This window comes from Prunus dulcis, chromosome 3, assembly GCF_902201215.1.
Source record: "Prunus dulcis chromosome 3, ALMONDv2, whole genome shotgun sequence".
Classification (NCBI taxonomy): Eukaryota; Viridiplantae; Streptophyta; class Magnoliopsida; order Rosales; family Rosaceae; genus Prunus; species Prunus dulcis.
This window is the reverse complement of record NC_047652.1, coordinates 2,261,288-2,284,453: the sequence shown is the minus strand read 5'-3', so window position 1 is coordinate 2,284,453 and position 23,166 is coordinate 2,261,288. Positions and strand designations below refer to the sequence as shown.

Here is a 23,166-nt window from a genome sequence, read left to right as displayed (position 1 = left end):
CTCTCATAGATAGTCCCCATTCTTCCCCCAAGTTAGGCAACATATCCATATTATGCCTTAAATGCACATAAAATATCGGCATTTTGCTAGTCTAGTCTAGTCATCCCTATCAAACACGCCCTAAAGTTTCTAAATTCCCCCATTCATGATGATCTTGACCTCTATGGAACATTATAAAAATCACCTGAAAACAGAATATGAAAAGACCCCCCTTCATCAGTTGCTTAATGTCTATGGGCCTACTAAACTATAGGCACTTAGTTCTGACTTACAGGATTTAGTACAACTTTTTCTTCATTTATTTTGGTGCCAAGATTTATATTACATAAAGCATCAAATACGTATATTGAGTTTCGAATACTTATTTACAAAGATGATGCATCAAACTTCAATTTATTTTGAAACAGAAATTGTCTGCAAAATGCAGAATTGCTTATGAAACTAAACTTCAAACAGCTCCTTTAGATTATTGCTCGTCTTAGTCACATTGGGACTTCCACTCCACCATAACTCGGATATTTGCTGGTAAACCCTTTCTGTTGGGTGGCTAGAGTCAAAAAAAACATATTCAGTAACATTGTCACATAACTGAAACTCTGAACCTCTCTTCCCACCACAGCTCATAATTCCTCTGTATGGACCAGAGCCACAGCATGCCATCTTTCCTTCCTTGAAACCTTCACAGCATAACAACAATAACAAAAGGAACATTAAAACGAATAAGAGAAGCTAAAACTAAAGGAGGAGGTGCTCTGTCTATATATACCATATTTTGATGGGTTATTAATTGTATCAGTTAAGGGAGTGTAGAAGTTTGCATTTGAATATCTGAATCCATGCAGCTGGCTCTTCAGCTTTAGAAGGCCCTTAGCAACTACTCTGCTGTGTAGTTTCACTAGTGCTGTAACTTCTTCCGAGCAGGCACCTATGTTTTCTGGTTTAAGTATTCTCATGGAAGGTATACAACCGAGAGGAACCCCATTTGCAAACCCGAATTTCCTTCCTCCTTTCTTGTATATTTCCTGAAATAATGTGTATGAAGTAACTCATCCGAAATTTAGAAAGAAGAAGAATATTAACGAAACGTGTCATGCGTGTTGTATATTCTTGAGAAAGTAGACATAAATATATTTACTTTGATCACATCTGTCAGGTTGCCAACCACCATGCCAACATATTCTTCATGTGAGTGGGACGCAAACAAACTTGAATTTGTTAGGACTGGGGTATAATAATCATTGCTTCCAATGCTAATCAAGTAAACAGCTTCTGATAGGAATGTGTAGGCTCCGGCATCACCTAGTTTCTGCCTTAACTGCTTCTCGACATTCTTGAAATAACTCACTTGAGTTTTAAGGTCTTTCACCTGAAAACAAAAAATTATATATAGTTATGCTAATAAAGAGATAGAGAATATATAATTTATACATGAAGTTGCTTCATTACATGTACAATATTTTAAGATAAATGTATACATTTTGAAGTCTCTGTTTTGGGGCAGAGTCCACCAAACAGAATGTATGGTTTTTCATTTAGAATTTAACATTGCGACAATGATTCCTTCCTCAGAAGAGATTGATCAAGTCAGCAAGTCATGGCTTCCAAAGGGTGCCCTCAACTTTGGTTTCACACCTTCTACAGCCCCATATATGGACAATGCAACATGCTTTTTCAAACCTAAAATCAAAATTCTGATATATAAGGAGGATCCCATACAAATCCTTGATGAGTTTCAGATAGAGCACCACCCCCGGCAGATGCAAAGTTCACCCCATAAGTATAGTTCTTGAAGCCAGGTTGTAAATATGGTGGTATGAATGGCAACTTTGCATACTTAGCTGCATCATTAATGGAAAATTGAGCAATCAGAGATGTGCATGATCACTAGGGTTGAAGAACATATATAAAACTTTTAGTATTGTTTACAACATCTTACCAATGAAATCAGGGATTAGAAGGCCATCGGAAGCTCTACCGGTGGGGTACTTGAAGAAGGTTTCTCCATATGGCCAGTTATTTGCCTTAAAGCTAATGGTAGTATTAATGTAGTTATTATTTCCAACATCAAATAGTGAATCACCAAAGATGAACAACGCTGCACCTTTCTCCTGAAGCCCGGAATCGCCATGGCTACAGTTGCTTGGAAAAAGAAGGCTTGCACAGAAAGCCAGGACGAATATATGAAGCCTTGAACTTGCCATTCTAGTTCTGGTTTGCTTTGTATAATCTTCTCTTCTGTTTCACGCCTATATATAGGTCTTGTTGATTTGCTTGTGGAAAAAGAAACCAACGGAAATTTGTGTAGTACAATGAAGTTTCTTGGAGTCATACAGAGGGCCCACAGACTTTGAAATGTCCATACAGTTGCTGCGCTAACCACATACGTAAAGTGATTGAAAACAATAATGAAGGACGAATATTCAAGCCAAAAGTCAAAGTAATTTGCTTATTCACCATGTATATAGCATGCACAGCAGCACATGTAATTACACCAAATTAAAGTCCTCGGTTTGCACCAGAGCCACAGCACGCCGTCTTTCCTTCCTTGAAACCTTTACAACACAATAAAAACAAAAGGAACATTAAAAAGGTGACATGACTTATCAGGGTATGAAAAAACCAAATAACAGAAACTATACCATAATTTGATGGATGATTAATTCTTTCTTTTAGGTAAGTGTAGAAATTAAGGTTTGAGTATTTGAGTCCTGGGAGCTCTTTTTTCAGCTTTAGGAGGACTTTGGCAAGTACTCTATTGTGTAGTTTCACAAGTGCTGCAACTTCTTTCTTGGAAGGGCCTGTGTATCCTGCTTGAATTGCTCTTATGCTTGGGACAGAAGCAAGAGGTGCCAAGCTTGAAAGTGCAAATTTCCTTCCTCCTTCCCAGTATATGTCCTGACAAAATGCATATGAAGTTACTCATCAAAAAGATCTTTCCAGATTCATAATCCAAAGAAAAAAATTGTACATGAACTGTAACAAATCATCGGAAAAAGAAGAAACTAGTATTAAAAAATTTCATGCATTATGTATGTGTGAAAAAGAAGACAGGTTTACTTTGAGTCATAACGTGATTCAATAATATCAACTACTTGTTGGAATTTGATTGAAATACATGAACTTGAATCCCACATTGGAAAAGAAGAGAAAGTATCTACTCCTTAGTAAGCTTATGGTTAGGATTCGAGCCTTGAGAAAGATTTTGGAACAATTTCGGAAGCTTGGGTTTTTGGTTCGAGACTTGGATTTACTTAATTGCATATATTAAACTAAAGAAGTTGGCCAAAAAATAAAAGTAAAGAAAATAATTTTATATGTTAAAAAAATTTATAATTATTTTAATAAAAAAAATCTCCCGATGAAAGTGCGTCGGTACAGGTCTATATCGGCAAAATTTGTCGGATTAGACCTCTCCCGACAAAATTTCCTATGCCGAGGACATATCATCGGTAGAGGTCTAATCCGGCAAATTTCACCGGGATAGACCTGTGCCCGTGAAACTTCGTCGCGAGAAATTTAAAAATAAATAAATATAAGTTTAGTATCTTTAGGTCCAATAAATTTTTATTTTAAAATTTCTTTTTAGTAAATAAATAATATCTTAGCCTTATTTAATTACTTTCATTTGTAATTATGTTTTAATTTATTATTTGTTTAGTGAATAATTAAATATTTTAATTAACTACATAATTTATATTACTTAATAGATAGTAATTATTATTTTTAATATTTTTATTTAATCAAATATTTAAATACTAATTATTCACTAAGTAAATAGTAATTAAAACATAACTACTAAATAAAGTAATTAGAAAAGAGAAAACAAAATTATGCTATTCAAAGGGTATAGCCGAGCGGCTATACTTTTGAAATATTCTATCAATAGAGTATAGCCGCGGAGCTATACATTTAAATTATTCTATTTAAAGAATACAGCCGCCCGGCTGTACTGTTAAAATATATAGTATAGCCGGTCGGCTATACTGCTAAAATATTCTATTTATAGAATACAGCCGCGCGGCTATACTCTATAAATAGAAAAGTATAGCCGCGCGTCTATACTTTTAAAATATCCTTGTTAGAATTTTATTTTTTATTAATTAAATAATATATTAGCCTTATTTAATTACTTTTATTTGTAATTATGTTTTAATTATTATTTCTTTAGTGAATAATTAAATATTTTAATTATCTTCATACATTATATTACTTAATAAATGGTAATTATTATTTTTATGATGACATCTTTATTTTCATAATTTATCCTTCCTTTCTGAACACGAACAGCCAGTTTAACAAACCTAAAATAATAACCATTTGTCAAAACAAAGACAATAACTCAAATAATTTGCTTACCGGCTTTATTAGTATTTATTCTTCATGTCTTACAGGCTTTATTAATTTCGGAAATAGCAAAAACATCTCTGAGAAAGTTAAGAATACTTAAATAAACGGGTAACATATCGAACTTTTTAATTTATTTCGAAACAGAAATTGTGTCTGCAATTGCTTATGAAGGTATCGAGCCACATTTTGTCTAAACTTCAAATAGCTCCTTCAAGTTATTGCTCCACCATAACTTGGACAATTGCTTGTTAACCCTTTCAGTTGGATGGGCACAGTCAAAGAAGACGAACTCAGTAGCATTGTCACATAACAGATACTCAGTCACACTTCTCTTCCCTCCACAGGAATAAATTCCTCTGTATGCACCAGAGCCACAGCACGCCATCTTTCCTTCCTTGAAACCTTTACAACACAATAAAAACAAAAGGAACATTAAAAAGAGACTATAACTCAGAGGAGACAGAAGGTGCCATCATGCCATGGCTATGCATACCATATTTTAATGGATGATTAATTCTTTCCTTTAGGTAAGTGTAGAGATTAAGCTTTGAGTATTTGAATCCTTGGAGCTCTTTTTTCAACTTTAGGAGGACTTTGGCAAGTACTCTATTGTGTAGTTTCACAAGTGCTGCAACTTCTTTCCTGGAAGGGCCTGCGGTGGATCCTGCTGGTTGAGTTGTTCTCATGAGTGGCATAGAAGCGAAAGGTGCCAAGCTTGAAAGTGCAAATTTCCTTCCTCCTTTCTGGTATATATCCTGACAAAATGTATATCAAGTTACTCATCCAAAATATCTTTCCGGATTCATAATTTTGGATGAAGTTACTTATCCAAAATAAAAATTATGATTATTACTTCGATCCAACTTGTCAGGTTGCCAATAACCCAGCCAACATATTCTTTATGGCTGGTATTGGTTGCTAATGGGGAAACATAATCATTGTTTCCAATGTTGATTATGTAGACAGCTTCGGATACCAATGTGTAGGCTTCTGCATCACCTAGTTTCTGTCTCAACTGCTTCTCCACCTTCTTGAATTGACTCACTTGAGTTTTAAGGTCCATCACCTGAAAGAAAAAAAAAAAAAAAGATATCACACAAACAAGTCTTGCTAATGGACAAGCACATGAATTACTCACACGATGAAAATACATATTCAGATGCTGCAACTGTAACTAAACGTCTTAATAATGGAAAATATATGATAAGCCAGAACATATACAGATCCTTGATAGGTTTCAACTAGAGCACCAGCTCCACCAGAAGCAAAGTTCACCCCATAAGTATAGTCCTTGATTCCTGGTTGTAAATATACTGGTATAAATGGCAACTTAGCATACTCAGCTGCAAAATGAATGTAATGTGTTTGTATTATCAGTGGCTTTGAGTTAGCACTAAATTAAGGTGTTTCAACTTTCAAGAAATGACTGAAACAAGTGTGATGTTGAAAATAACAATAGTACTCCCAGAATTATTCTTACCAATGAAATCTGGGATTGTACGCCCATCAGAAAATCTACCAGTTGGGTACCTGAAGAATGTTTCGCCATATGGAAACCAACTTGCCTGGAAATCAGTGGTAGTGTTTATGTAGTTATTATTTCCGGCATCATATAGTGAATCACCAAAGACGAACAGGGCTGCACGTTTTTTCTGAGGCCCAGAATGGCCATTGCAGCAGCTGCTTTGAATAACAAGGCCAGCACAGAAAGCCAAGATATAGATTTGAAACCTGATAGCTGCCATTCTTTTAGCTTTGTGTTGTATCATGTTTAGCTTTATAGATGGCTGAAACTTTTTATGGCACATATTGGGCTTAGTCAGAACAGCTGTGAACCTGGAATTTAGTAGAAACCCTAGCTAAAAAATAGATTGTGTTAAAGTTTCTTGTCCATACACGAATGGCAATAGAATAGATTCTCAACCAATACGTCAATCAAAAATACTAAAATATAGTAGAAACCCTTGCTAAAAAATAAAAGACATACTAATCACGCTTTACATTATTGCAGTTGCCGAACCCATGGCTCATAAACTAAGAAATAAAACTTCCCCTAGGGGTTGAAGATGCCCCTGCCGCTCGCCTTTTTCTCAACCCTTTCAATACATATAGTATAAAATCCTTGGTGTCTAGGAATATTTTTGGTGACTGGGGTTGGATATGAGGTAAAATTGGATTGCATTAATTGGATTACAATTGATTGGAAATGATAACACTAATAAAATGATGTGTTTGGTACTACACATGATTAAAGGGTTGGATAATTGAAATGTGCTATTACATGGCTTAGAAGGATTAGATATAATCCAACCCAACTTAATCCCAACATTTTGTTAGGATTCCTAATCCTACTAAGTATATTTGGCCCTAGTAGGATTAGACATAATCCAATCCATGTTTTTTTGTGTGGTTACATTGGAAGAAAGAAACACCACTGGGGTTCTATCTTGAGTACCATAGGGGGAGGGGGAATCCATCACCACTGTGGTGGGAACCCATTGGCAATCTATGTTGTTTTTAGGCCACCAAACATTTGACTAGAGAGTTCTCCTATTCATCATATGCCACCAATGAGGAAAAAGGCAGGTACACTGCAAGAAAATACTCTGACTCTTAAGTCAATGTTTGTTCACATCTTAAGAGACAAAAAACCATATAATTCTAGGAGGCATACAAGCCCATTCACTATATATGTTGTAACATCCCATATCGACCAACCGGGAATGAGTAATGTGCTTTATATGTACATACCCGCTTCTATCTAGCATGAGGCCTTTTGGGAGCTCATTGGTTTTGGAGTCATGAAAACTCCAAAGTTAAGTGAGTTGGGGCTAGAGCAATTCCAAAATGGGTTGACCCACTGGGAAGTTGCTCGTGAGTTCTCAAAAACAAAACCATGAGAGCAGAGAGGGGGGCCAAATGAGACAACATCATGCTATGGCAGATCCGATCCCGAGATGTAATAATTTGGTATCAAAGCCACTATGTCGTGTGGTGCGAGTGTGCCAACGAGGACGTCGGGCCCCTAAGGGGTTCGATTGTAGCATCCCACATCAACCAACGGAGAAAAGGTTATGTGCCTTATATGTACATGCCTGCCTCCATCTAGCACGAAACCTTTTGGGAGCTCATTGACTTTGGAGTCATGGAAACTCCGAAGTTAAGCGAGTAGGGGCTAGAGCAATCCCAAGATGGGTGACCCACTGGGAAGTTACTCGTGAATTCCCATAAACAAAACTGTGAAGGCAGAGAGGGGGGCCTAAAGCATTCTTATTTAGCTCTTTTTGTATTGCATCTCCGCTAAAAAATTTCTGCATCTGCCAGTGTATGTGATGACATCCTTTTTCATAATTTCTCCCTCCTTTCTAAACACACATGGCTAATAAACTATGACATAATGACATCCTGGTTTCTGGTTGAACATGGCTAATAAAATGCTGTCATGATCCACAAACAGCTTGGTTGAGCAAACCTAAAATAATAACCATTTGGCAAAACAAGACAATAAATACTAATCAGGTTTACAATCTTGCAGTTAATATGATATCAACCTGGTTCAACATTGTCAGAACCCATGAAGTTGACAGTATACAAGTGAAAATGCTCAAATATATATCTTTATTCAAGGGTATAAATTTTTTGTGTGGAAATTATTCCTTATTTTCAATACTTACAAAAGGTACACTTTAACATTCTTATTATAACTCTCACAAAAATTTAAGATCAAAGAGAAAAAAAATCCGTGGCTTGGATCAAAAAGTACAAATTTATATTGGGCATCAGATCATCTGCATTTACAATAATCTTACTTAGCTAAGTTTCAAATAGTGCTTTCAGATTGTAAGGCGTGGTGATGGAATTTCCACTCCATATTTGCTTGGCAAACTGTTCGTAGACCCTGTCGGTTGGATGAGCAGAGTCATAGAAGACATATTCACTAACATTCTTGCATAAATTATACTCTTTGGCAATCCTCTTTCCTCCACAGTTATAAATTCCTCCATATACACCACTTCCACAGCATGCCGCCTCCCCTTCCACGAAACCTTACAATTTTCCAACAATTTATCACAAAACAAAAACAAAGTTGCTTTAGTATAATGATATCAAAACCATGTATAATGAATAAGATCATTAAGAAAACAAAGCATATATATATAGATGGAATTAATACCATATTTAGATGGGTGGTTCATTCTCTGTGTCAAAAATTCGTTAAAATCGGAGATTGAGTATCTGAATCCCTTGAGTTTCTTCTCCAGCTTCTGTAGGGCTTTGGCAAGTGCTTTGTTGTGTAGTTTCACAAATGGTGTAAACTCATCAAAGCAAGCACCTTTTTTTTCCGTTTTAAGTGCTCTTGCGTATGGAAGACAAGCAATAGGCCAGAGGTTAAGCAACGCAAAATTTCTTCCTCCTTTCTTATAGATTCCCTAACACAAGACATCGAAAGTAATGTTAATTAGTAATTAATATGCATAAAAAGGATTTTTTTTTGGGGGGAGGGGGGGGGTGGTGGGTTTTCTTTTCAAGGACTAAGAATTTACTTTGACCACTGAAGTTATGTTGCCTATCACCAGGTCTACATATTCCTGATGAGAGTAGGATCCGAGCACACTTGGGTCCGTGTCGAACGGGAAAATGTAATCGTTGCTTCCAATACTAAAAAAGTAAACAGCTCTTGATAGCAGAGATTTGGCTTCTTCATTGCCCAGTTTCTTCCTCAAGGACTTCCTAACGATCTTGAAATTTGACAGTTGAGAAGGAAGGCCTATCACCTGAAACAAGGTTGGTTCAAAGTGATTATTTACATCATAGAGAGAAATAGTTGATGTAAACCTAATAAGTAACCATTTTCATATGGACAGGAGATCATAATTTTCAAGAAGTCAGTACTACACATTAGCAAATCGCATTATGTGCTCGGTAGACTTATGTGTCAATTAGCAATACCGTGAACCCTAAATATTAAACTCGAATCGCTCAACTCTCTTAAACTCAGAAAACCTGTCTTTTCGACAACTTTAACTTAAGATGCACCCAGATTCTTGCAAAAACACGTTACATACCGCACCTTGGCGAGTTTCAACCATAGCACCAGCTCCAGCAGATGCAAAGTTGATACCATATGAAAATTCATGATTGTCGGGCTGTAGATATGGTGGAATCAATGGCAACTTCGCATACTCAGCTGCAATGCAACAATAAAATTGTCTAGTAATATTTCAGATATATTTATATAAAAAAAACACTCATATCAAATTTTCTACGTACCAATAAAATCTGGAACTTGACGACCATCAGAAAATCTCCCAGTTGGGTACTTAAAGAAGGTTTCACCATATGGCGAGTAATTTGCCTGCCAACTAGTATTAAAGTAGTTATTATTTCCAACCTCAAAGACTGAATCCCCAAATACGAAAAGGGGTGCATGTGTTTTTGGCAACCCAGAATGGCCATGGCTTTGGGTTGTGATAATGAGAAGGCTTGTACATAAGGCAAAGACAAAGACTTGGATATTTGCCATTTCTATCTATTAGATTAGATGCATCTTCACCTCATCCAGCTTCAGTTGATATTTATAGGGGCATCTCAAGGCAGTGCATAAAATAAAATGTGCCGCCCAAAACAAGTAAACAACTATATCTCCCGTTTACATTATCATCACAACTTCTGATGTCCAAAATGATAAGTCCATATAAATACTAATTAATCAGGTTTGCAATAACGACCTGCTGGAACACATGGCTAATTAAATACTGTGATGAGATCCACAGCCACGTTGTTGAGAGAACCAAAAAAAAAAAAAAAAAAATTTAAAAAGGCTAATAAACTATGGAATTAAAATCCTATACTTTCAAGCTTGTTGCTTCCATCAAAAAGAATCCTCCACCTCTGTCAAAAGATCTCGATTGGATTTGATGTGGGAAGTGTAATGACTAATTAATGCTATTTTGGGATTGATTACAATTATTCAGATTTGATTCAAAGAACTTTTCTTTTTCATTGCATTCTATGTGTTTGTATTTAGCTTATGTCCTTCATTCTTTAAAAATTGAAGATATATTTAGCAGATGTGGTCTCGTGGGGTAATGCCAGTGGCCAGTGCAGTGAGCCAACCATTTTGCACTTAAAGTTCGAATCTCTCAAATTAATTTAGAGTAGTTTAGATAATTATTTGTGTTAAATTCTGCGTTATTGCATAGAGTTGAGGTGCACTTGATACGCATGGAAAAAAAAATTTATAGCAGGAAGTGAAAAAATTATTCCACCTATTATTGCATTATTAGCTAGGGATAATAATTTACTATCCCCAGAATCTCTCCAAAACCAAAAGCATGGTGCCCAGCTAGATATATGTAGCAAAGACACAGATGACAGGCCCATCCATAAGGCTCTGCACCTTTTGAGACAAAGTTAACAAAACGTTACCATATGAAATAATGTTTATTTGTTGGCTCTCCTTCCACCACCACACAATTATAATATTCAATACAAAGGCTGCATCTTATTTTGAGACAAAGCTTCACATATGAATTGTTGCCTCTCTTTCAAAAAGTACAAATTATTTGCATACTGACTATCGGATCATCCCCTTACTTAGCTAATTTTCAAATAGTGCTTTCAGATTGTAAGGCGCAGTGATGGAATTTCCACTCCATATTTTCTTGGCAAACTGTTCATAGACCCTCTCGGTTGGATGAGAAGAATCAAAGAAGACATATTCACTAACATTCTTGCATAAATTATACTTTTTTGAAATCTTCATTCCTCCACAGTTAAAAATTCCTCCATATGGACCACTTCCACAGCATGCCACCTTTCCTTCCACGAAACCTTACAATTTTCCAAAAATTTTATCACAAAACAAAAACATGGTCGCTTAAATAAATTGTAATTAACATAATTAATGACATCAAAACCATGTATAACGAAGGAATTAATACCATATTTAGAAGGGTTGTTCATTCTTTTTGTCAAAAACTCATTAGCACTGATGAATGAGTATCTGAATCCCTTGAGTTTCTTCTCCAGCTTTTGTAGGGCATTGGCAAGTCCTTTGTTGTGTAGCGTCACATATGGTGTAATCGTATCAAAGCAAGCACCTTTTTTTTGAAGTGTTCCTCTTCCGTATGGAAGACAAGCCATAGGCCAGAGGTCAAGCAGAGCAAAATTTCTTCCTCCTCTTTTATAGATTCCCTAAAAGAAGACATCGAAATTAATAATGTTTATTAGTAATATGCATAAAAGGATTTTCTTTTCATTTTTTTTTGAAGTGCTAAGATTTCATTACTTCGACCACTGCAGTCATGTTGCCTATCACCAGGTCTACATATTCCTGTTGAGAGTAGGATCCGAGCACAGTTGGGTCTGTGTCGAATGCGAAAAGGTAATCGTTGCTTCCAGTATTAAAAAAGTAAACAGCTCTTGATAGCAGAGATTTGGCTTTTTCATCGCCTAGTTTTTTCCTCAACGACTTCCTGACGATCTTGAAATTTGACAGTTGAGTTTTAAGGCTTATCACCTGAAACAAGGTTCAAAGCGATGATTTCCATCTCAAAGAGAAGTAGTTGATGTATTTTATATGAAAAATAGTAAGTAACCATTTCCATATGAACAGGAGATCATATAGTTTTCAAGAAGTTGGTTAGTACTACATTAGTGAATCACATTATGTCAATAGTCGTAACCAGATCCTGCAGAAACAAATATGTCACATACCGAGCCTTGGCGAGTTCCATCCAAAGCACCAGATCCTGCAGATGCAAAGTTGACACCATATGAAAGATCATGCAAATCGGGCTGTAGATATGGTGGAATCAGTGGCAACTTTGCATACTGAGCTGCAACAATATAAAGTAATGTCTAGTCATATTTCATATATATATATTTATATATCTTTATAAAAATATAAATTTAAAAAATAAAAAGATTCATATCTTACCAATAAAATCTGGAACTTGACGACCATCAGAAAATCTCCCAGTTGGGTACTTAAAGTAGGTTTCACCATATGGCTTATAATTTGCCCGGGCTGTAGTGTTAAAGTAGTTATTATTTCCAGCCTCAAAGACTGAATCCCCAAGTATGAAAAGAGGTGCATGTCTTTTTGGCAACCCAGAATGGCCATGGCTTTGGGTTGTGATAATGAGAAGGCTTGAACACAAGGCAAAGACCAAGATTTGGATATACCTTATATTTGCCATATCTGTCTATTAACTAATTGCATCTTCCCCTCATCTAGCTTCACTTCATATTTATAGGGGCACCTGAATTAAAAATTAAATCCAAAACAAGTTAAAAATTAAAACGATCATTGTCTGTAAATTAAAAACAATAATTAAGAAATAAGGTGAACGTCATCGTTTTTTCATAAGGAATAATAGTAATAATAATAATAATATGCATAAAGCTGACAAACAAATATGTTACATTATCACATCATCACATCATCAATATATTTTTTACACAATTTCGAAAATGATAACTCTTGTGGTATGTTTGGATAAGGGAAATAAATTTGGGATTTTGATAAAAGTCAAAAATTGCACAAAGGAGGTATAGCTCATCTTCCTAAATAGACCTAGGATTTGTTGAGCTTGCTAGTATTTATTTGTAAGAATCTTTTTGTTTAGTGGATTGCCTAGTCTGTTGATGACCCCTAATTTTTCCCAATTGTGGGTTTTTGGGTGAACAATTTATGGTTTGCATCTCTGTAATTTTCTAGGTTTGTGTTCTTGACAATTGACTAGTCATCGTATAATGTTCATGTATTTCTGGGTTTGTGTTCTTGCGGTTGACTAGTCATCATTTTCTGTTGTTTGGTGTTTACTTGATTATGAAGCCTTCACACACTTTCACCATAGTTGTTGCTAGCACAAAGGATGCATAGATTGACGGGTCCTTCTGAGTGCTTAGGTTGTCACTAGTAATTCTCTTGGCTTGTAGGTACATATTAATATGTCATGTGTATGTTCTTGTTTGTGGTGATTCATGTCTGACAGTTGACTAATCATAAGTATATTTGGTCAAGGATTAAAGTGTGTGAAGATCACTGTGTCTACTTGAACATGGGCGGAACTAGGTATAGGGCTACCATGGGCACTAGCCCAGGTAGCCTTTTTATAAAATTAAAATATATTAAATATATTTTAATGTTGTTCATCCTATAAAAAACTTAGTAGCCCACTCAAATGTAGTTTTGTAACCCATTGTCTACTCAATTTTTGTAGGCATATAATCATATTATATTTAATTTGTTTGCTCAATTAATAAAATAATCTCTTAATAAACACATAATTTTAACTCTCAACCTTTTACTATTTTATCCCAATCTGTACTTTAATATATTTCTAGAAAAACTATAGAAACAGTAAGTACCCAAACAAAAATTGGTCCTTAGATTTTAAGCTATAACAACTTTAGCTAAACCACCCATTGAAAAATTTTTAGTTTCACCCTTGTACTTGAATAGCATTTAAATTTATCCCTCATTGCCTGTGTACCAATTTTAAAATTCCGTTATTTATTTATTTTAAACATTGTGACTAGTTAATACTATTCAGCTCTTGAAACACGTGACTAGTTAAACATTGTAATAAGAACCACATGGGGCTAATCATGTTTACGCAATTGCAGGTGCAAAACACATGGCTAATAAACTATGAAATTAAAATCCTACTTTTAAGCTTGAGGCCCCATTAAACATAATACTCGCACAGGCTGTCAAAATATCTCATTGGAGTTTGTAGAAGGGTAAAGAAGAGAGAAGATTTTGCTGAATTCCTCAATGATTTGATTTATGTATGAAATACATTATATACAGGATGTAACTATAGGAAGTTTTACATACGGTTAGAGAATAATCCTAGTAGCAGTCAACTATTACAAAACAGGAAGTACGTCTGCTCAAAATTTTAAAAAAAAAAAAGAGAGGAAAGTTCATGATTTTATTTAACGACTATAAATACACCAATGCTAAATACAAATGTTAATATTAGAATTATTAAAATTGGCTTTCCTTGCCAAATGGGCAATTTCATATAATTCTTCTTGGCTCATTTTTAGAAATTAGGACTTGAGTATTTGCTACAGAGGAAGTTGAAGTACATTGAAGAGCTTATGTGGCTACAAAACCAAGGTAATTTATGCATTCATTTACAATGGACATCATTAGGAAAAATTAGCATCTGCATCAAAATACTTTGTCCAGATGACTAGTCATATAGGCCAAATATTTTCAGCACAAGATTTTTAATCAAGACACGTGATTTTGCTTTTTATAAGTCCAACCATTGGCTACCAAGTGTCCTTTTGACCTGCCAAATTTTACCAAAAATGTTGGGATTGGCCTGGACTTACTAACTTTCTCATTCTACATTTTTCATATGTGTTTTTAGGGAGAGAGGGGGAGTGCCCAGTAAGGTATAGTTGTTTTTCAAAATAGATCTAGGATTTCTTGAGCGTGTAATAACCTTTTCGTATAATAATCTTCTTTGTTTAGTGGATTGCCTGATCTAATGATGACCCCTAATTTTTCCTAGTGGTGAGTTTCTGGGCGAATATTTCTAATGTTGATTCTGGTTATCTTGACTAGTCATACTTGTTCAATATTGGTGTATGATTTTGATGGATGTTCAGACACTTATTACTCTAGTTGTTGCTAATACTGAGAATGCCAAGATTGATGAATCCTTCTGAGTGCCTAGGTTGTCACTTAGCTCTCTCTCTTAAGCTTGCAGGTGTTGTGAATGTATTTTATTTGAATCTGTATATCTATTGCTTGCAAATATGTCTATAAACAATTATTGACTAGTTAGGAATATTTGAGTATTGTTGTCACAACTTGTTTAGAATTTTTTGAATTCTACCCCTTCCACCTAATTACTAATTTCAGCAGAGGCTCAACATCTGTTTATTTGTTGGCTCTGCTTCCACCACACACATTTATAACATTCAATACTAAGGCTGCACCTTTTGAGACAAAGCTTGACATATCAATTGTTGGCTCTCTTTCCCCAATAGCTTAAGCTTAATTTTGAATTACGATACGGTCATGCTATCAAAGTCAATATTTTCACATTGTAAGAACTCGTGAAAATGACAATATATAGGTGAAAGAGAAAAAAAAAATGTAATATTTTAAAAGAATATAAAATTTCATCGGATATTTAATTATATAAATTACAACATATAATAAATGATTTTACTATAAATAATGAAAATACTCAATATATTTATATATTTTCATCCAAGAGTATAATTTTTTTAATTATTAAGTGGAATTCCATATTCTCAATACTCACAAATGAATGGCACACTTTTAACATTTCTTATTGTACCTATCACACAATTTAAAATAAAAAAGACAAATATCCGTGACTTGGATATTTTTTTTAAAAAAAAAAAATACAAATGATTTGCTTATTGACCATCGGATCATCTGCCTTTACTATAATCTTACTTCGCTCTAATTTTCAAATAGAGTTTTCAGATTGTAAGGCGTAGTGATGGAATTTCCACTCCATATTTGCTTGGCAAACTGTTCGTAGACCCTGTCGGTTGGATGAGCAGAGTCATAGTAGACATATTCACTGACATTCTTGCATAAATTATACTCTTTGGCAATTCTCATTCCTCCACAGTTATAAATTCCTCCATATACACCACTTCCACAGCATGCCGCCTCCCCTTCCACGAAACCTTATAATTTTCCAACATTTTATCATAAGGCTTAAATGTCAAAATGGTCGGTTCAATAATTAGTACTTAATTAAAGAATAATATCAAAATTAAATGGTCGGTTCAATAATTAGTACTTACTTAAAGAACAATATCAAAATTAAGAAAGCAAAGCGTATATAGATAGAATTAATACCATATTTAGAAGGATGATTCATTCTTCGTGTCAGAAATTCATTAAAATCGGAGACTGAGAATCTGAATCCGTTGAGTTTTATCTCTAGCTTTTGTAGGACTTTGAGAAGTGATTTGTTGTGTAGTTTCACATATGGTGTAAATGCATCATAGCAAGCACCTTCTTCCGGATTAAGTGCTCTTGCGTATGGAAGACATGCAATGGGCCAGAGGTTAAGCAACGCAAAATTTCTTCCTCCTTTCTCATAGATTCCCTAACACAAGACACGTCGAAATTGATGTTAATTAGTAATTAATATGCATAAAAAAGATTATCATTTTTGTCTTTTCAAGAGCTAAGAATTTACTTCGACCACTGTAGTTATGTTGCCTATCACCAGGTCTACATATTCCTGATGAGAGTAGTTTCCAAGCACACTTTGGTCTGTGTCGAACGGGTAAAGATAATCGTTGCTTCCGATACTAAAAAAGTAAACAGCTCTTGATAGCAGAGATTTGGCTTCTTCATTCCCTAGTTTCTTCCTCAATGACTCAGTGATGTTCTTGAAATTTGACAGTTGAGTTTGAAGGCCTATCGTCTGAAACAAGGTTATTTCCATCATAAGGAGAAATTAATAGTTGATGTAAACCTAATAAAGTAACCATTTTCATAAGGACACACGAGATCATATAGTTTTCAAGAAGTCAGTGCAACATTAGTGAATCGCATTATGTGCTCGATAGAATGATGTATCAATTCAGAATAGTCATAAGTCATAACCGAGATCCTAAATAGTAAACTCGAATCGCTTAACTATTCGGGTCATTCAAATTTAGACACTTCCCATTTAAATAACCCCAAGCTCAATAATTGAGGGAACCAAAAATTAATACGCACCCGATATATAACACGTAAATTTGTAAGTAGGGGAATTTTTGGATTTGAAAAGTACAATAAATACTATATTAAACTAAATTAGATTCTAGTTATCGAGCTTTAGTTATACAAAAATAAAATGATAGGCTGCAAGTAAGAAAAAACTTAGTTTAAATGGGAAAAATCAAATTTACTAAAACTCGTAAACCCGAAAACCTGTCTTTTCAACATCTTTAACTTAAGATGCACGCACATTCTTCCAAAAACACATGTCACATACCACGCCTTGGCGAGTTTGAACCATAGCACCAGCTCCAGCAGATGCAAAGTTGACACCATATAAAAATTCATGATTGTCAGGCTGTAGATATGGTGGAATCAATGGCAACTTCGCATACTCAGCTGCAACAATAAAATTATGTCTAGTCATAATTCAGATATATTTATAAAAATATAAAAGAAAATTTATTTTGAAAAAAACATTCATATCATATTTCTAATATATATATATACTATTTACCAATAAAGTCTGGAACTTGACGACCATCAGAAAATCTCCCAGTTGGGTAATGAAAGAAGGTTTCACCATATGGAAAATAATTTGCCCGCCAACTAGTGTTAAAGTAGTTATTATTTCCAACCTCAAAGACTGAATCCCCAAATATGAAAAGGGGTGCATGTGTTCTTGGCAACACAGGATGCCCATGGCTTTGGGTTGTGACAAGAAGGCTTGTACATAAGGCAAAGACGAAGATTTGGATATAGCTTATATTTTCCATATCTATCTATTACTTGATTGCATCTTGATCACCTCATCTAGCTACAGTTGATATTTATAGGGGCATTTGAAGTAGAAAGACTTTTATGAAATGGGTCTGTCTAATAATGTTATAATACGTGTGATAACACTTTTACGTAATATAGTATTACTGATCGAAAATAACAAAATAGTGTTATCCTCATTACAACTAAGAGCCAGTGAATAAATCAAAATGTGCTGAACAAAACAAGTACACAATTATACCTCCCTGTAAAAAAAATTAAACGTTCATTGTCGTCTTTTTCTGTAAGGAATAATATGCACATACAAACAAATATTTTACACCGAGTCACAATTGAGAAGTCCATATAAATACTAATCAGGTTTACAATAACCACCTGGTGGAATGCATGGCTAATTAAATACTGTGATGATGAGATCCACAGCCACGTGGTTGAGAGACAATAAAAATTTAGCCAAACAAGAGAATAAATCCCAAGAATAAATCCTAAATACGTTCACTCTTTTTGCAGGTGCCGAACACATGGCTAATAGACCATGAAAGTAAAATCCACCATGTTTAGGCGCGGTAGGCTGTCACAAATGTCGATTGGATTTGATGTGGGAATTGTGAGGACTAGTTTATGTTATTTTAGGATTGATTATAATAATTCAGATTTGATTCAAAGAACTTTTCTTTTTCATTGCATTCCATGTGTTTGTATTTAGCTTATGTCCTTCATATTCTTTTAAAATTGATTTTTTTATATCACAAAACGTTTTTGAGGTTCACGTAATTATCAGGTTTCATCTTTTATTTATTTTTATATTTTATTATTATTAGTCTTTAAGGTTAATATCCGTGCTCACAAGTAGTCCATGTTCTTAAATTATGTAAAAAAAAATATGTTAGTGTTAGGTGTTGCTTAGCAAAGTATTTTAGCTTTTCTTAACGAATTGTAATAGTTTATTATTTTCACTCAAACTCAAGAGTTTAGAATTAGACTAAGATGAAGAATGATGGATCAGTGGCTGCGGTACAAAACAAAAGTGACTTGTTCACAGTTATGAGTTCTCAAAGGTAAAATCATTCATGAAGCATTGGTAAAACCCTCATCCCTCACCTTGCAGCCATCACTTCTCTGAGACCCAATATTTTGGAAAGGTTTGCATTAGAATACATTTTGTATATGATATATAAGGGGCAAACTTATTTTGTTATCTTTTACATCGTGTAAAGAAATAAATGTTCAAGGTATGCTAAATAAGAGATAAAGCAATCTAAAGAAAATTAGATTCGGAAGACCTTTAATCTCTAACTGTAGTATCCCAAAATGTTCCTAATCATAGGTTATTAAATGGGCATTGATAAATCGTTAAGATTAGCATATATTATGTATACTCAATTAGGAGGATGGTTAGTCTCAAACAATTTGTGTAGTTGACACTAATACAAGTATGTGGGGGCTCATTAGTGAATGAGTACACTAAACGCGATCAACCATAGTTCTCGTATGGAGTATTTATCTATATGTTAAATGAGAACTCATAGTTGCATTAGTCCTTAGACCTGAGGCATCATGGTTGTCATGTGATGCGTTATTGATCTTTAATAGCAAGCCGTAAAAGATTTGTCTTAAGTGTTGTTGGGATCTCTTAATTCATCATAAGGAATCTCTACCTTCGATAAAGAAGGAGAATGTTTCGAGATGTGATTCATCAAATCTCTGGCCAAAGTATTTTGAGCTTGATTTAGAAAGTTATGCTTAATCATTTTCTTTTGAATCACATGAGGTTATAAATCATATTAGGAGTTTGACATAATCAATCTGCACCCTGATAATAAGATTTGAAACATTGTATAAGAGAAGGATTGTATTGCATTGCAATTCCAATCGAATAGGTTCTTCATCTATTCTGGTTAGCTTGGGTAGCCTTGATATATTGCTAGATGTCACTCTTGTAAATGAAGAATTAAAAGGGGGTTTTAATTCCAATTGATTAGAGCACTTCCAGCAACTCGGGCGGCTCCGGGGGAGAGGGGGGCGGAGTGGGTGAGGGCCCAAAAAGTGATTCCAGCAACTCCGGCTAGCTAGGGCAGCTGTTGGGGCCCAAGAAACCAGGCCAGCCCTCAGGCAAGATGAGCTTGAGTTCAAGTTCGGGTTTGCTGACGTCAGCCCAAAAAAAAAAAATTTAATCTAAAAAAAATACAAAAAATTTCATATTTTTTTTAAATAAATACTTAGTTATAGTTTTCGCTTCTCACACCAAAACTCTATATAAATTTCTTTCCTCATATCTCATGTAAATAGTTGTTGCCATGGCAATTGATGGAAACACCACAACCTTTTGCAATGGCAGCCATTATTCAGGTGAATAGTAGCTGCCCTAGCCCCCCTACCATGGCAAAGGGCAAACTGCTAGAAGTGCTCTTAGAAAGAGTTCTAATATTTTCCCATTACCTTGCTAATTAGAACCTAATGGATTGCACACCTTAAATGGTTAACTTTGAGTAATACAAATGAGAATGAGGAAATCAATTTGATTGATTTGATGTGGATGATTTACTGTTAATGTATGCATTTTGAGTTATTTCTTTTGGCTTCCCTTGACAATTTTGTAATAGGATTTTTATTGTTTTTATCAAGCTCAAGCTTAGTTTAAGAATAGCTTCTCTAGGTGTTCTTAAACTAACATCTATCCTATGGAGGTTCAAGCAATTTGACAAAGGTAAGTATGCATTGCATATCATGGCATTAAAACTGTTTTCATAAAATGATGACTAGTCATCTGTTTCTCGTATGACTAGTCATCCTTGCTCCGTAGGAATTCCAGCTGGATAACAAACCTTTTTGTCCTATTCTCCTTTCTCTCTCAGCTGCCATGTAGGCATTATGACCTAAGGGAATTTCTGTCTATATAGGCTAGTTGTTTCCTATTTTTGGGTCGTCTCTTTTGGGTGGAAGTTTTGGAAAGTTTGGCTTGCCATCTTTCGCTTCTTCTTCTTCGAGAGAACCATCCTATATTTCATCTATGAGTTTTTCCAAAATGATTTCTTCTTGAAAAACTGCATTTGACTTTGAATCTGCATCTAGCTACATAGAATAATATCTCATTTATATCTAGGTCAGATTCAAGACTAATTTCTTCAAGAGAATGGTTTCTTGAGGAAATTGGTCATTCTCATTTGAATCCAAATTTTGGTTTTGGTTTGAGTTAGAGCTTGCAAGCTAGTGCCATGGGATGAAAGAGCTGGAGAAGGAGCTGCCATTGCCATGAAGAACTGAGCTTCAAGCTTTGCTAAGTTGGAGAAGAAGATTGCACAAAGGAGGTATAGCTCATCTTTCTAAATAGATCTAGGTTTTTCTTGAGCTTGCTTGTGTTCCTTTGTAAGAATCTTTTTCTACTTAGTGGATTGCCTGGTCAGTTGATGACCCCCAGTTTTTCCCAATGGTGGGTTTTTGGGTGAACAATTTCTGTTTGCATCTCTGTAATTTTTCTGGGTTTGTGTTCTTGGTGGTTGACTAGTCATCATATGAATTATGGGTTTGTGTTCTTGGTGGTTGACTAGTCGTCGTATGAATTGTGGTTGACTAGTCATCATATGAATTCTGGGTTTGTGTTCTTGATGGTTGACTAGTCATCGTATGAATTGTGGTTGACTAGCCATCATATGAATTCTGGGTTTGTGTTCTTAGTGGTTGACTAGTCATCGTATGAATTCTGGGTTTGTATCCTTGTAGTTGACTAGTCATCATTATTTGCTGTTTGGTGTTTGCTTGATTATGTTGTCTTCACACACTTTTACCATAGTTGTTGCTAGCACAGGGGATGCCTAGATTGATGGGTCCTTCTGAGTGCCTAGGTTGTCACTAGTAATTCTCTAGGCCTGCAGGTACATCTTGGTATGCTCTGTGTATGTTATTGTTTGGTATAATTCATATCTGACAGTTGACTAGTCATAAGAGTATTTGGTCAAGGTCTAGAGTGTGTGAAGTTTGTTGTGTTCTTGGTTGAATATCTTTTAAATTTACCCCTCGTCACCTAAGTACCAATTTCAATTGGTATCAGAGCACCAGCTCTAAACATAAATAGAGAGATCCTTTGGGTGCTAGTTGGTATTAGGTGTGCAAACATAAAAATGGATCAAATTGCTCCTTGCATTCATGATGAGCTTGCCTTGTTTGTTAAGAATTATAGAAGGGTTGTCAAAGATAAAACCAAAGTCACTAGGAATTGTCAGAATCTTCCTAGTTCGTCTACATGTGTGTCTCAAGACAATGTTTTTAAGGAGATGAATGTTTTGGACTCTTATGGCTTTAGGGATGACAAAAGTTTGAAAGGTCTTGTAAAGTGCTATCTATGTGGTGGTGCTGGTCACATTGATGTGGAATGTGCAAATAACCACAAGACAAAGTTTAATGGGAGAGAAGAGTCAATTAGTGCACAATGGAGTGATAATGGTAGTGATGATTCCAATAACTATATCACTTCATCTTATGAAGAGGCAAATAATTTTGCCCTTGTTGGTTCTGTTCATAACTCTAGCCTTGCTAGAGTTCATGTAGTTAAGGAAGAATCTGTGTCTAGAGATGATATGCAAGATGACCAGTCATATAGAGAACAAGATGACCAGTCATACAAGGAACAAGATGACCAGTCATACAGGGAACTATGTGAAAAGTATGATATGCTTTTCAATGAAACCTGTAATTTCAAAGAACATAATCTCATGATGGAAGAAAAGGTCAAGGAACTTGATGAACTAAATGAAACTCTCAAAATGGCCAAAAAGAAGTTGAGTGATAGCTTGTATGAGAATGAAGTTGACATGTATGAATTGTATCATAAAGTTAGCACTCTTGAAAAAGAAAATTCTGATTTGATTAAGAAGTTGAATGTACTTGAAAATGACAAATCCTTGTTTCTTCATAGACTGATTTTATTTGAGTTTGAAAAGTCATTAGTTGAGCATGAAAATGTAGTCGTGCATGATGAGTTTGTGGTTGAAAATTCTGATTTGCAATGCATGTTACTTGAGAAAGACATTGAGGTTCAAAACTTGTTTGAGATGATAAAATCACTTGAAATCAACATGGTTAAACAATCTGAATCTTTTGATGCTTTACAATTTGAAAATATAAGATTGGAACATGAACTTAAGTTGGAAAAAGAAAAGATTCAAGGTTTAACCATTGGTGCTGGAAAGATTGATAAAATGCTCAATTTTGGAAAATTGTTTGGTGATAAAAGAGGTTTAGGATATATGAATGAGTCTTCTACACCTTCATCATTTGAGACAATCTTTGTCAAAGATGTGTCAACTCAA

The 23,166-nt window shown here is 34.9% G+C and overlaps 5 protein-coding genes across 5 annotated transcripts; all 5 read right to left on the bottom strand.

Moving 5' to 3' along the window:
* Positions 1-441: 441 nt before the first annotated feature.
* On the bottom strand, positions 442-2,201 carry LOC117622800 (GDSL esterase/lipase 2-like). Its single transcript, XM_034353573.1, has 5 exons — positions 1,937-2,201; positions 1,717-1,838; positions 1,136-1,366; positions 767-1,022; positions 442-677 (listed from the first exon to the last, which is right to left on the bottom strand). The coding sequence occupies exons 1-5, from the start codon at positions 2,199-2,201 to the stop codon at positions 442-444; spliced, it is 1,110 nt and encodes a 369-aa protein (XP_034209464.1).
* Positions 2,202-4,537: 2,336 nt separating this feature from the next.
* On the bottom strand, positions 4,538-6,092 carry LOC117622920 (GDSL esterase/lipase 1-like). The gene is made up of 5 exons (XM_034353738.1): positions 5,828-6,092; positions 5,569-5,690; positions 5,201-5,413; positions 4,841-5,102; positions 4,538-4,749 (listed from the first exon to the last, which is right to left on the bottom strand). The coding sequence occupies exons 1-5, from the start codon at positions 6,090-6,092 to the stop codon at positions 4,538-4,540; spliced, it is 1,074 nt and encodes a 357-aa protein (XP_034209629.1).
* Positions 6,093-8,160: 2,068 nt separating this feature from the next.
* On the bottom strand, positions 8,161-9,871 carry LOC117622640 (GDSL esterase/lipase 2-like). Its single transcript, XM_034353382.1, has 5 exons — positions 9,619-9,871; positions 9,414-9,535; positions 8,892-9,122; positions 8,522-8,777; positions 8,161-8,393 (listed from the first exon to the last, which is right to left on the bottom strand). Exons 1-5 carry the CDS (start codon positions 9,869-9,871, stop codon positions 8,161-8,163), a joined length of 1,095 nt encoding a protein of 364 aa, XP_034209273.1.
* Positions 9,872-10,948: 1,077 nt separating this feature from the next.
* On the bottom strand, positions 10,949-13,560 carry LOC117622637 (GDSL esterase/lipase 2-like). Its single transcript, XM_034353380.1, has 5 exons — positions 12,290-13,560; positions 12,067-12,188; positions 11,639-11,869; positions 11,292-11,544; positions 10,949-11,181 (listed from the first exon to the last, which is right to left on the bottom strand). The coding sequence occupies exons 1-5, from the start codon at positions 12,549-12,551 to the stop codon at positions 10,949-10,951; spliced, it is 1,101 nt and encodes a 366-aa protein (XP_034209271.1). The 5' UTR covers positions 12,552-13,560.
* A 2,254-nt stretch (positions 13,561-15,814) lies between these two features.
* Positions 15,815-17,856, bottom strand: LOC117622639 (GDSL esterase/lipase 1-like). Its single transcript, XM_034353381.1, has 5 exons — positions 17,598-17,856; positions 17,358-17,479; positions 16,569-16,799; positions 16,223-16,475; positions 15,815-16,047 (listed from the first exon to the last, which is right to left on the bottom strand). Exons 1-5 carry the CDS (start codon positions 17,854-17,856, stop codon positions 15,815-15,817), a joined length of 1,098 nt encoding a protein of 365 aa, XP_034209272.1.
* Between the last annotated feature and the right edge of the window lie 5,310 nt (positions 17,857-23,166).